General features: G+C 35.8%; 1 protein-coding gene across 3 annotated transcripts in view; it reads left to right on the top strand.

The window, feature by feature from the left end:
- The window catches only part of LOC138697839 (atrial natriuretic peptide receptor 1-like), a 2249689-nt gene that overhangs the window by 1740170 nt on the left and 494664 nt on the right, over window positions 1-14855 (top strand). For all 3 annotated transcript variants that reach the window (XM_069823402.1, XM_069823400.1, XM_069823401.1), the window contains one exon: window positions 11990-12067. In XM_069823402.1, coding sequence (XP_069679503.1) covers window positions 11990-12067 — 78 coding nt within the window. The remainder of the gene's footprint in view (window positions 1-11989; window positions 12068-14855) is intronic.

Consider the following 14855-nt stretch of genomic DNA (forward strand, 5'->3'; position numbering starts at 1 on the left):
TATGTCGTGTTCGGATTAATTTGCACGCTACTGTATAGTGCTGTTTTGCTGTGTTCTTTGTTCGACCACAGGCGCTTGCAAATGTAATGACTAAATTTCAAAATCATGACACAGTAAAATAAAGTACTCTGCTACAAGAAAAAGAAATTTTAGTTTTACGAAAAGACTAAAATAAATATTCCTTGAAAAAGTTATCCTATTATCCTATTTTATTATTTTTATTCTCATTAATTTCACATTAGTAGCTATGTCGCTAGTCCGAAAAAGTTAAAAATCTTAAATAATGAAAGGAGGCCAATTTCCTATGCCCATCATTTAGACACTAGATTTCTATTATTTCAAGGAAAGTCCTGCACAATAAGCTTTGAAACTTAGTTACAAGTAAGTTTCCTGAGAAAATCGTTAAATTATTATATAGGCCTACTAATATCAGTAATTTTTAGTATGTTGTATAATTATTTTTATTTACATTTAAGTATCATATTTCCTATACAAGTTTTTTTTCAATTTCTATAGGTTCAAGGAACATTTCGCAAAAAAACAATAACCTTAATTACAAATGAAACCAAGTTTTCATGAGAAAACAGTTAAATTATTTGATATAAATAGTATGTTAATTGTTGTACGTTAATTTAACGTTGTTGAAACTGCAATTCCGAAACTAATTTTCAATCGATATTAATTTCTGTCTGTATCACTGCATTGTGTATAACATTTTGTGCATGTCATTTTTAACATAGAAACAAATAACCTACAAAAATTGCATGCCATATTTCGTAGTCTGTTTTCTTAGCTATAATTTATTGCATAATTCAAACATTTCGTCGAAAGAAATTCGTTGCACATTCTAGTTTCCACATTGATACTTGAAGCAAACACCTAGGATAATTTATTATTATTATTATTATTATTATTATTATTATTATTATTATTATTATTATTATTATTATATATATATATGTAGCGTGTTTCAAAAATACGGGGCATAATTTCAGGTATGTATTTCTCACATGTAGACAATCAAAATAATTCATTACAACATGTGTTCGGAAATGCTTTATTTCCGAGTTATGGCCTTCACAACACATTGAAATTCACCGGAACGTTTTTCTTTCCGTAGGTCGTTGCCGTCAAAGGAGACATTAAGAGGGCACTCTGACAGTTCATTCCGAGGCGAAGGTTACATTCAGTGTTGTGTAGGCGTTAGACTGTGCGACATGTTTTCAAATCAAGAGCTGGCAGAGATAACTTACACTTCATGTACGGTAAGGCGGACGGCAATGCTGCGCTGGCTCGTCGTTTGTACCAGGAGAGGTACCCACAGCGACAATGTCCAGATCGGAAGACATTTGTACGTCTCCATTACCGTCTGTGCGAGTATGGAAAATTTAACTCTCCTGGTTTGGGAAGGGGACGACCAAGATCTACAACTCCAGAAGTACAGGAGGAGATTCTGGAGGCTGTGAACATGACTCCTTCTATCAGCACACGAAGGGTAGCGTTACAAGTCAATGTTCCTCATACGACTGTCTGGAGACTGTTGAAAGAATATCAATTGTATCCTTATCATTTGCAACATGTACAGGCCCTATCACCAGCAGATTACTCTGCACGAGTTAGGTTCTGTCAGTGGTTCTTGCAGCAGGGTGGTGTAAATCCGAACTTTCCTGCCTTAGTATTATTTACAGATGAAGCACAGTTCACACGAGATGGCATAACAAATTTCCACAATCAGCATGTATGGGCGTATGAAAACCCACGTGCAACTGTTCCATCTCACCACCAGGTGCGGTTCTCCCTCAACATGTGGGCCGGTATCATTGGTGATCGATTAGTTGGACCCCATGTACTTGTAAACAGACTTACGGGGCAGGCATACACAAAATTCCTGGAAAACACCATACCTCATGTTTTAGAAGACGCTCCACTGATCAATCGTCAACACATTCACTTCTTGCATGATGGCGCTCCTGCACACTTCAGTCGTACGGCTCGCCGGTAGGTACTTGGATCGAAGGTTTCCTGATCGATGGATAGGTAGAGGTGACCCAATTGCTTGACCTCCACGCTCACCTGATCTGAACCCTCTCGATTTCTACTTGTGGGGCCATTTAAAATCATTGGTTTATTCGTCTCCGGTGCCTGATTTGGAATCCCTTCGGAATCGAATTGTGGCATGTTCTGAGGACATACGCATTACTCCTGGAGTTTGGGATCGTGTTCGCAGGTCAATGAGACATCGATGTGAGGTCTGTATTCAAGCAGGAGGTGGACATTTTGAACATCTTCTGTAATGACAACGACCTGCGGAAAGAAAAACGTTCCGGTGAATTTCAATGTTGTGAAGGCCATAACTCGGAAATGAAGCATTTCCGGACACATGTTGTAATGAACTATTTTGATTGTCTACATGTGGGAAATACATACCTGAAATTATGCCCCGTATTTTTTAAACACCCTGTATATATATATATATATATATATATATATATATAGTATGAGTGAGTGTCCTAAGTATTATTAAATTATCATTAGACTTAAGTATTTTTTAAATTATGAACATTCAAATCATTAGACGTATTCTTCTTATATGAAGCAGATCTTTCACGTTGTCTCTAATCATTTCTGTGTTTCATATATAGTCCGGGTCAGCTTACTTCACACCGTAAGGGTGAAACCTAACAATTTTCCCCCATTACTACATATGCTAGTGGATTGTGGTGATTTTCTAGTTTGCAGGTTGAATTTTCTTTTGCCAACTTCGTTTCGAATTCCGATACTGACAAATACTACAAATGGTGGTGATTTTGTAACTGTTAATGTTGGCAGCTGAGACAAACTGGAGTTCCATTAAATTAAAATTGTACTAGATTTCCGAGCCGAGTACTGGAAGCTAGTGAAATTTTAACATACTAATAATTAATTAATATCAGTATTAATATTGATACATAATAGTTATTTTATGTGTTGCGTTGTGGCTACAATTCAAAACTATAGTCAGGTAAGTATACCGAAAATATAACATACTTGGGTGTGATAATGCATGTGGGTAATCGATAGAAATACCATAATCTCACATTTTAATGAATCCCTTTCGTATTTAGATTTTTATTACAATAATATCAAAAGAGAAAAAAACATTGCAGCGACTTCACTAAAGCGTAAAGCGTGCTGCGAGAATGGGGATAACTTCACCTACTGGCCAGTGACGAAAGAGCTTTCAATATTGAATCATATTTCTGCACAGGTACTGTCGTCCGTTTTCCTACGTCGGATCTCAGTTTCCCCCACCTGCTTCTGCTCGCCCTTCTGTGAAGGCTAGTGGCTGGGCTGTCTTAGCTCTTTTCTGAAAACATTAATTTCTGTTAGGAATTGGACGTCTACATAATATTATACAACTGTTTAATATAACTTAAATAAAAGGGCCTCGTTAAGTAATTAACTGTCACGTGATTTCCCCTTTTCTACGACCCTACGACAAAACCACTTGGACAGACAGTAGATAGCATCTCGGAGTAATTGTATCTTTTCGGATCGGGCAGAAGTGAAGATTGAATTTACAGTACGGTACGTAAGGTACTCTTTTATAGAGTAGGGACAGAATTATTTTAACATTAGTTACTAGTACGAAGGACGAAACTGGTAATTGGAATTAGGTGCAATAGTCTATAGTGCGATAATATGCACAAAAAAACTGAAGCCTAATGAAAATTATTAGTCTCAAAATCACGATATTTCCTAGTTAACGTAAATGGATGAACTACTTTTCTTCCCTCCTGTACCTAGTAAAGTGATTTTACGCAGTATCATCGATTTCCAGTCGTGGAAGGGAGTAGTAAACGGTGTTTCCGGTTCTCAACTGTTAATCCAAAGGTATAACCAGGTTACTATTAGAAATGTTAGTAAAAATAAAATGATGTCTCTGTACAACATTTTTGCACGACAATATTTTTGAAATTGCAAATGCAATATATTTTGCATTGAAAATTTAGAGCACTATTATTCCAAAGCCTTTACAAAAGTGCACTGAAAGTAACTAAGTAACAATAAGTGCACTGTAATGGGCTTATTTCGGTATAGTTTTATGTTATGCAGAATGGTTTCCCTAGCAACAAATTTCCGTGTGGGAGTTCTAACTTTAAAGGCCTAACAACAAAAGCTGTAAATACTGTAGGCCTATAGCAAAAAACACGATTGTGCAAAAATTATATTTGGTCACTTCCATATTCTCAGAATCGTCTTAAAAAGAATAAAATGATACTCTTATCGGGCAAACGTAATTTCTCGAGTTGACTGCAAGGCTATCGTTCGTGTGTTACAGATATAATCTACAAAAAAGGTAAGAGCACTTATCCATTATGGCCACCGCCGTAGCACAGTCGGCAAAGCCGCTTGGCTATCGATTCGGATTTGCGCTTGGGCGTGGGTTCGATTCCCACTGATTACTTGGTTGGGTTTTTCCGAGATTTTCCCTAACTGTAAGAAGAATGTCAGGGATAGTATGGCGAATTCACGGCCTCATTTCGCCAAATACCATCATGTTATCAACAATCCCTATCGACGCTAAATAATCTAGTAGTTGATATACCGTCGTTAAATAACTAAGTAAAAAAAACTTATCCGTTATGAGTAAGCACGTGTCTTATAAAGAAACGACGCTCGTGGAGGTGAACCTGTCCTAAACGATACGATGGTATTTCAGATGGCTCCAAATTGTTGCAGGATGCTTCATGAAGGGAAAACAAACATGTGTGACGAATATCAAGCCTATTCGACCACGATAATAATAATTTCTGAATAAGAAAGGGTGCAGTCTATCGCCCACTCTTTTTAATATATACAGGATGTTTAAAAAATACGGGGCATAATTTCAGGTATGTATTTCCCACATGTAGACAATCAAAATAGTTCATTACAACATGTGTCTGGAAATGCTTCATTTCCGAGTTATGGCCTTCACAACATTGAAATTCACCGGAACGTTTTTCTTTCCGCAGGTCGTTGTCATTACAAAAGATGTTCAAAATGTCCACCACCTGCTTGAATACAGACCTCACATCGATGTCTCATTGACCTGCGAACACGATCCCAAACTCCAGGAGTATTGCGTATATCCTCAGAACATGCCACAATTCGATTCCGAAGGGATTCCAAATCAGGCACCGGAGACGAATAAACCAATGATTTTAAATGGCCTCAGAAGTAGAAATCGAGAGGGTTCAGATCAGGTGAGCGTGGAGGCCAAGCAATTGGGCTACTTCTACCTATCCATCGATCAGGAAACTTTCGATCCAAGTACCTACACAACACTGAATGTAACCATCGCCTCGGAATGAACTGTCAGAGTGCCCTCTTAATGTCTCCTTTGACGGCAACGACCTGCGGAAAGAAAAACGTTCCGGTGAATTTCAATGTTGTGAAGGCCATAACTCGGAAATAAAGCATTTCCGGACACATGTTGTAATGAACTATTTTGATTTTCTACATGTGGGAAATACATACCTGAAATTATGCCCCGTATTTTTTAAACACCCTGTATATTGACGACATTATGAAACGGTGGAAAATGTTAACACACAAAGGCCTTAGATTGAATAATGACACAAGTATTAACAACTTAATTTTCGCTGACGATTTAGTCTTACTACATTATGATGAAGATTTATTGCATCTGGCTGCCTATAAATTAAATGAAATATGTAAAGATTATAATCTCAAAATTTCGATAAACAAAACAAAGGTAATGGCTTTTAGTGGAAGAAACCCTCTACGCGCAAAAATAATCATTGATGACCAAATGATTGAACAAGTATCCCACTATAAATATTTAGGATGTGATATTAGCTATGGATATGATAAGGATATTGAATATAAAATTAATCAGTTCCAAGCTATTTGTGGCACAATAAATAAAACGTTGAATAATAAAGCCCACAAACAAACAAAATTAAAATTCTATGACACAATGGCAGTTCCTGCCCTCCTATATGGGAGTGAGTCTTGGATTACCACTACTAAACATGAAAGTAAAATCCAAGCAGCTGAGATGAAGTTTTTAAGGAGAGTAAAGGGGTGTACTAGAATGGACCAGATAAGAAACGAAGATATCCGTGAAGAACTGCAAATCTACTCCATAAAAGAAAAGATAACTTACAATAAGGAACAATGGAAAGAACATATAGAAAGAATGGCTGAGAGTAGATTACCAAAGAGAATACAAAATTACTTCCCAAGAGGAAGAAGAGATGTTGAACGTCCTCGGAAGAGATGGTCCTAGATCTATTAGTGAAGACGGAACAGGCAATTAATGCCTAAACCAGGAAGTGAAGAAGAAGAAGAACAATTAAGTAAACTATTAATGAAGATAGAAGAATTAGAGCATAAGATGTCCACACAATAGAGAGAGAGAGAAAAAAAATATCATCCGGGCTTAATTAAGGATGACCACGAGGATCCGGAAATTAATAGCAAACAAATATAATTAATTAAATATGAATGTTGTTATAAAAATAAAGTGTAATAATTAAGCACCATTGATTACCAATTATAAAATAAAATCTTAGAAGATGACTATAAAATTATACTGATAAATAAAAGATTTTATGTAAAATTAGCATATCCTTAATTAAGGCCTTCTGAGTGGTGTAAATGAAATTGTATAATCTCCAGGGAATCTTTGAGAATTTGCGAGATAATTTTTTGAATTTCAAAAGATGATATTGATAATTGTTTTAAAAACTGATATGTAAATTTTGGTGAAGAACTCCGAGCACCAAAAAATAAACCTGTCACTGACCAATTGAAGAGAGGGATGTTATACTTGGCTCTAAGGTAGGGAATACAAGGTTCATAAATGGCCCTCTTCTCCTGATCAACCTGATGAGCTTGGTTTAGATCTCTCTCCATGCGTATAGTTGGATCTATGATAATAGCCTTTTGTTGTTGCCTGTTTATTGCTATTATATCCGCTCTTCTGTGAGGGTCGTCTTCAGAAATGCAGTAGACCTCTTCATGAACTTCCCAACCCTTGTTCCGAAGAAGACAGGCAATAGCTCCACGGACTCTATGATGCCTGTTGTTACGCAGTAACTCTCTTTTCCGACAAAAGTCCAACACATGGCCAAGAGTTTCTGTCTCGTTGCAGCCAGGTTGACGGCAATGGGTCGTGCTGAAAGCTCTGCCAGGAAGGGAGCGCACTGCAGTAAGGTTGCATGACATCTTGATTGCATTAATATATTCTGAAGACGACAAATTCTTTTTGGTGCTGACCCATGAATTGGCTCTTGGATATTCTTCATAGATGACTACACCTTTCCCCTTATGAGGTAACTGACACCAGGATTCAAACGATCTCTTTCGCAATTCAGTATTCCAGTTGTTCGAGGTGTTATGCTGGCTTCAGGAATTTTCAGGCGCTTGAGAGCAGTTTTCTTCTCCTCTTCAAGATTCCTGACAAGAAGAAGATGATCATCACTGACTTGTGAGAGTCGTTTACAGATGTTAAAATGCTGAATATTAGCTTCCAATTCAGCCTTAAACAGATTACCACCATTAAATTGGTAAAACTTCATTTCTCACGCTAGTTTATTAAATCGTGTCGGACTGTAAAGAAAACAACTATCGCAATGTCTATATTTTATATGTTGTACAATATTATAGTATTGTGTAATTTTGGTTATTTAATTTTCCTACTAATTTTTTCTGTTGTTCTATTAAAATTATAGCATATATTAACCTGTTGTATCCTATAGGATACTTTGTGAATTTAAGGGTTAATAATTCATTCCTGATCATCACACTAAGCCAATTGGCTGCAATTTTAACATCTGATGCTTTACCAAAGCAATGAGAATATCATTTTCATCGTGATATGATGGATATTGGCAACTGTCTATTACACGCATGAAATGTAAATATTCGTAGTCTTCAACGAAAAAAGAAAAATGCTCAATGTTACTTAATCTGTAGGAAAAGTCAACGTGTTTGTTTCTTGGGATGCCCATTGCATTTTCTTTGTTGATATTTTTGAAGAAGAATCCACAAAAGTGCCGTCTGTTATGGTCAGATATTGACTGCGTTTATACCTAGACCGTTGTAACCTTGCACCTGACAGCTTAACGTAATGTTGGTAATGAGAGATGCGATGTTGCTTCAATGACCACTTCCTACACAACAGCTGACTTAATTTACGCAGAGTTTGATGTTCTGCTCTGTTAATTGAAATTATGTTTATTATGTAGCTCTGTTCTTTATTACTATCTTCTTGAAGAGGTCTAAAGTTTTTTAATGTCTGCTGCGTTAAATTATCTGCAGGGATAGATGGATTCTTATAAATACGGACAAATTCCTTTCCCTGCTCGTAAAATGGAAGAGTCATTCGCACCAATTGTGACGCCTGACTATTTACGCAAGGATTCTCACTACGTGAGTTACCATTTTTTGAATGACGTCTTTCTTTTGCAACATTTCACAGCAGCGCTACAAATTATTTATAACTTTATAACACTAACACTCAAATTTGGCAATTGATAGTAATACTGTGTAACATAAGCATGTAGCAAACCGACAACATAGCAGCGCTTCGCGTGGCAGCATAAGCAGCTGATACAAAATGCTACGTTCTGATTGGTTCAGATAAAATGCTACGTTCTGATTGGTTCAGAAGGCTATCGCATAGTGTTTTTAAATTTTTTTCATAGGAAGGGTTGACAAGCCAAATAAAAACTGTCAAATGTAAGGTTTCAACGGCCTGGGTATAGTTCTCCAATCAGTCACAAGCGTCATGGAATCTATTTCCAGGTGTTATTCTTCTCGATGATAACGCCTATTCTCACAATGACTAAGGAACATACAAAAAAATTGCATTTTCCATTCACCGGGAACACCAGAATTGCCACCAGGTAGCGCAGCGATTACCATTTTTTACCCGTATTAAAGAAGAATTTGGAAGTGCGTCATTTTCAAAGAAATGCATTCATTCATTCATTTAGTGTTCTGTCCAGGTATTATTTAATGGACAAAAATTGTTGACATGCCGACTTTAGGGATTATTTAACTTCTCACAGTGCAAAGAAATATTTATCTTTATTGACAGCATAAAAATTCAGAGGAATTTCATTCTTGCCTAGCGGTTTTCGTATATTATCTTTAGTTTTTTTATTTAGCTCCGACTTTTGTTTTGTAATTTCTGAACTTGTATTGGCAACACTGCTAATTATCGACATAATTTCGTACAATAAACTTCTCTTCTTAAATGTATGTTAGTGTTAATTATCGATATTTACAATGTTTTAATACGATGTACCGAAGTACACCATAGTACCAATGAAGTTTTATTTTCACAACTATGAACTTACTATCGCAAAGCTGTAACATACAGTATTTCAAAGGAATCAGTGTCCGACAGAGATGTTCTGTAATTATAAAGGTATTTCATACACAGGTTTTTCCTTGGAAGCAAAAGAAGTATTTTACGAAACACCCGAGAATATTTTAACTGAGAAGTAGTGGCCAGTATTATGACAGATTGTAAGCATTTTGGGGTGATATTTCGCTGCGAAAATACTTCAAGCGTGACACACAAAAGAAGAAAATAAAATCTATTGAATATTTTTCTTTTTATTTTCGTAAAGATTCTGTAAGGCTACTAGAAGAGAGCTTTGAAACAAAATTGGTTCTCTCAACAAAGCTATTGATTTAGCCTTTACGCTTGGAAAGTAGTCATTTGTCGCGGAAACTACGGGATGGACGGTTTGTTTGTGTAGATGTTGTCAAGGAAACATTCTGACATCATTAGCGAAATTCCACAATGCAGTGCTGAGGTTTTCAGACGTTCTTCTTAACGTCGTGCTTTCTGCTTTGTAAAAGTTAAAAAAAAAAAAATTGACAAGCGAACTTTATAAATAACTGAAAAACTGCAGTTTTATTGAAGCGAAGACCCTCATTACTGATGTACAAGGTGATTCATAAGTAAGTGTGTATATTGGATAGATGTGACAAGCAAGACTAAAAAGCACTATAATAATATTTCTTATGAAAGTATTTCACTTCAGGGTTAATGTTGCAGTGAAATAGAAAGGTGGAGACCAGTTTTGATTAAATAAATTTAATCAGCCTGTATTATATTTGTATTCCATAATTTCGGAATATATATTTTCCTACTTTATTCTTCTCTATGGTAATATTATTTATTATGTAATTTCATTGTAGCTATAATTTTAATTTTAGTTCCTATTTCATTTGATTTTATATATTCCTCTTATATTAATAATACTAAAATATATAATTTCATTGTAGCTATAATTTTGATGTTAGTTCCTATTTTATTTTATTTTCTATAATCCTCTTATATTAATAATATATCTGAACTGCGACCGAACAAGAGCGCTGCTCATTCGGTCCTCAAATCTTGTTAATATTATTGTATCCTCTTTTTATATTAATTGTATTATTTTATTTCTATTTCTATTGTTGTAATTATATTCTGTACTTGTTAGAAATAAATAAATATTTAAATTTAAATAAATAAATATTTAAATATAAATAATTAAATTTAAACAATTTGTGGCCAGCCAGATCACCAGACACGAATTTCTTCTCCATTGAAAAACGTAAGAGAAAAATATATGAGAAATTTCCAATATATGCTGGCATTAGGTTTCATTTCAGTTGTCTTCCTTGAATCACTGCGTCCGCAATGCTTGCTCGTCTTCTGATCTCTGTGTTCCTTACTCTGTCTCTTAGAGACGAATGTTCAACATTTTTCTTTTCATCTTCCTTTGGCATTCTTGTAGTGATTTCATCTCGTTTCTGTGGAGCACGACATCTGACATCCGTACAATTGAACTGGTATGACATAAGTCTGTAATAATTGTGCCTTTAGTTTTAGACTGAAGTGTTTATCTTCCAAGATGTCTTAATGTCGTATATTATTTGATATTTTCTTCTATCCCGAACTCTTCTCCCGTTCACCTTTCTTTTCAGTGCATCCTCCAATTGGTAGTTTCTTCTCAGCCTGTGACCCAACCAGTTCCTATTTCTCTTCCTGATCAGTTTCAACGATTACATTACATTACACTAAAATACAATATTTATCATACATCAGCTTGAAGGCTAGAGCATTCATCTTCCACTTCGCAAGACTGATGAGATAAAATATATATGATTGGTTGATTGGCAAACTTACATGTGCTAATTTACATAAGCAACTGTGGCTTACAGCTGTTTCGGTGCTTCTTCACACTATCCTCAGAGCCTACTAGATCTTGGCGTCATCTCGAACTTCGCTGCCTGTTGTGGAGTGCGTTTGCGTGTTGAAAAGTGGAGTCAAATAGAGTATGTGTTCTGAAATTGATCTGTGTGTTGAGAATTTGATCGGGGTGTGTTTTAGTGTGTGTGTATATTTTATATTGTTCTAGTGTGTTGAGTTTTAAAACAATATGAAATATACATACACACTAAAGCACACCCGATCAAATTCTCAACACACAGATCAATCTCAGAACACACACACACTATTTGACTCCACTTTTCAACAATTTTCAACACGCAAACGCACCCCCACAACAGGCAGCGAAGTTCGAGATGACGCCGAGATCTAGTAGGCTGTGAGGATGGTGTGAAGGAGCACCGAAACAGCTGTAAGCCACAGTTGCTTATGTAATTTAACACGTATAAGTTTGCCAATCAACCAATCATTTATATTTAAATGTTAAAAGTAGTGTACTCAAGATTCAAAATGGATAAAATATTCATTGTAGGGCAGTCTTTCTGGGACTACTATAGTTTGTCTTTTAATTCACATTCAAACTCCAATATTCAAACAACCTTATAGCTAGCATCGCAGTTTAAGCAACATGTTGCAGAGAAGTTGCTATATGTAATTCTGAAATGTTCATACATTAATAATCTCTACTGTGTCAAGTAGTTATAAATGACGCTATCTGGAACCATCATGGCCACATTTCTAACATATAATATGCATTTCCAGGGTACCAAAGTGGCGATCAAGACAGTAAACAAACCAAGGATCGAGCTGACACGCCCACTACTGCTAGAATTCAAAAGGGTGAGTACAAATAATTCTTTCTACGATGGTACATAAAGTTGCATTTTACCCAATGTTATTAGTGCCTAAACTGAGCTTTTAAAACACTAGTTCGTGAAAAAGTAAGTAATCACTTTAGGCACTCCTATTCATTTCACGCACTGCCAAAGAAAATGTAATATTCAATGTATAAACTTCATTCAGTAAGAAATTAATGCATTATCTCGATCTTTTATTACTTGAATATTACACGTAGCACAAGTAACATATATAACATTCATATCTACATTCTAGCCCTAATTATTTCTGAAGTTACATATAGTACTTACTCATTGTAACTAGATTTATCATTCAACTGTTTATAACCGTTTAGTTGATTATATGGCCAGTCTAAACGGCCATGAAATCGTGAATATGAATGGAACAGGCTGCCATTTGATGGATACTTACTTCTTAATGGTTCTGAGTTTAGACGGCCATGACATTGTGATATTATAACCTCTCTAGCTTGAAATATTTATTTAATGTAAATTTGTGTTAACGTAGATAAAACATTGTATGACACGCATTCGTAAAGTCATCTTGTTGGCACGAGTGTAGGCGAAGCCTCGTTTCACCAACTTTACATTCGTGCCAAAAAGAGAACCTGTACAAACTTGTCTCATAAGTAATTATTTTGTGGTCGAAATGTTTGCATTAAGACTATAGGAGATAAAATTCATTAAAGAACGAAATTGAAGTTTTGATTTTGTTCTTAATATTATTATTTGAGGTGACCATGCAATATAAAATGTCAAGAATCACATAATCTCTTAGCAATGAAAACTAAATCGGTGAATCTTCTTGAACAAGACCATCATTATTTTCTTATAAAAATATTAAAAGAGAAGGCATACGCTTTAAAACTCTCAATAGCCATTATCAAATTTTGAGTTTGTCATGTTCAAAATGGTAAATTTACTTGTTTATTTCTCGTTTTAATTTCCTTTTGGGTCTTTCTTGCTTTAAACCTACCTGCACTGTACTATTTGTAATTTTCTTCGTACTTCAATTTCAGTGTTTAAATGCGATTGTTTTAAAGTTACAAGTATAGTACAAGGTGCGATACGCCTTGCTTGCCGTAGTTAGTGACAAGTGGGAGGGTTACTCAAGTACAGAACATTCTTCTCCGTGTTTCAAACCCATCTTTTTATTTGTGCCTTATAGTTTGTATTGGTAGTTACGCTTTAGATTTTTTTTTTCTTTACAACATTAATTCACATAAAAACATTCAAGCTGGTTTCCACATCCTGCAGACGATTATTTTTCAATTCTCATTAGAGGAACCACTGTGATGCTATAAAAAATCAGTTCCGAGTTTTTCGGGGAAATACACGATTTCGATCATGTTGTCCGTCTATCTTCTAAACAATTGGGCAGATTTAATTAATATGCAGTGTCTACGAATAGACATATATGTTGTCTAATGATCTGGTAACGTTGCTGCATAATATAGCAATATAAGATTCAAAACAAAAACATCGCAGCATGATGACGCTAAGTCGCTCCTTGACTTGACCAGTTTTGAATTCACTGGCTGGGTGACTTGGACCGTTTTGTTGCACGACCCTATATTCGGTGATATGTAATACGATGGCGTGGCCGATTTTGTAGCAAATTCTTGTTTCACCAAATAGAGGTACACTACTACTTTCAGTTTATGAATAAAACTCATTTTCTTAAATTTTGTGACTTGGTCAGTTTTTATGCTAGATGCCTCAAACAGTGAGACAAACCCTACCCCTTATTTTGGTGAGAGAAACAAAATGTAAGTAAAATCTTTGTTTTCGGGGTTATACATTCCCTATTCCCTTACAGAAACACTTTTGCAATGAGAAGTCTTTTAAAGAATTTTAATCTTTATTAATTAATTTTTGCGTAGAGTTTCAGTAAGCTTATATCAATTAAACTTTTACTGCACTTCAGCGTTCACATAAATTTAGTGAAGAATAAATGATTATGACTTTCTTTAAATTAGTTTACTCACATAGATTTAGTTTCTGTGTGTAAGTTACATAAAATTATCACAATGTCTTTTTTGCAACTGTAATATACGTTCAGTTGAAATAGAGCTCTCGTATTAAATATGTAAAATAAAGAAATAAAAATACTTACGTATGAGGTATAGTCTAATGGTTCACGTAATAATGTTAAAAATTGTATTGTACCATTTGTCATTGTCTCCCTTAGTGGTCTTGGGGTAAAGCGCTCTTTAGACCCAAAGATTGCGGGTTCAAACTCGGCTGGCGTCGACAGATTTTTCAGAACATAAACTACTGTACGGAGGGAAAGTTCTCTGGGAGGGTCTTTAAGCCGTGAGTTCCGTGTCGCAGTTTTCCGTCACGTTGAAAACGTCCAAGCCTAAATTAGGGCCTCTGAACCAAATTTCTCTTTCTCGAGTCCTATATGCATCCGACAAGAAAAACTCAATGCGCAGAAACTAGCGGGCGTGACTGTCTCGCGCAGATGACGTATGCTCCCGTTCCCAGCATGCTTTCGCGCCTACTGCAGGAGTGTAAGAGGGGTATAGCATGCGCGTCGCGAGGAGTCCGAGCTGAGTTTTCCTTCTAGGGTGCCTATAATAATACCTTAGTTGCAAACTAGGTAGCGTTTGAGGCCATGAACTTACTACTTGTCCTTCTGCCCCTGTCGGCAAATAAGTGTAACTAAATTTCTTGTAGGTACTGAAACTCCGTCAGGAGGTACCTAGGCTTATTCCGGTATCGGAACGATGAGTTAAATACATACAGACAATTTACCATTATAGTAA

The sequence above is a fragment of the Periplaneta americana genome, chromosome 4 (assembly GCF_040183065.1).
Source record: "Periplaneta americana isolate PAMFEO1 chromosome 4, P.americana_PAMFEO1_priV1, whole genome shotgun sequence".
Classification (NCBI taxonomy): Eukaryota; Metazoa; Arthropoda; class Insecta; order Blattodea; family Blattidae; genus Periplaneta; species Periplaneta americana.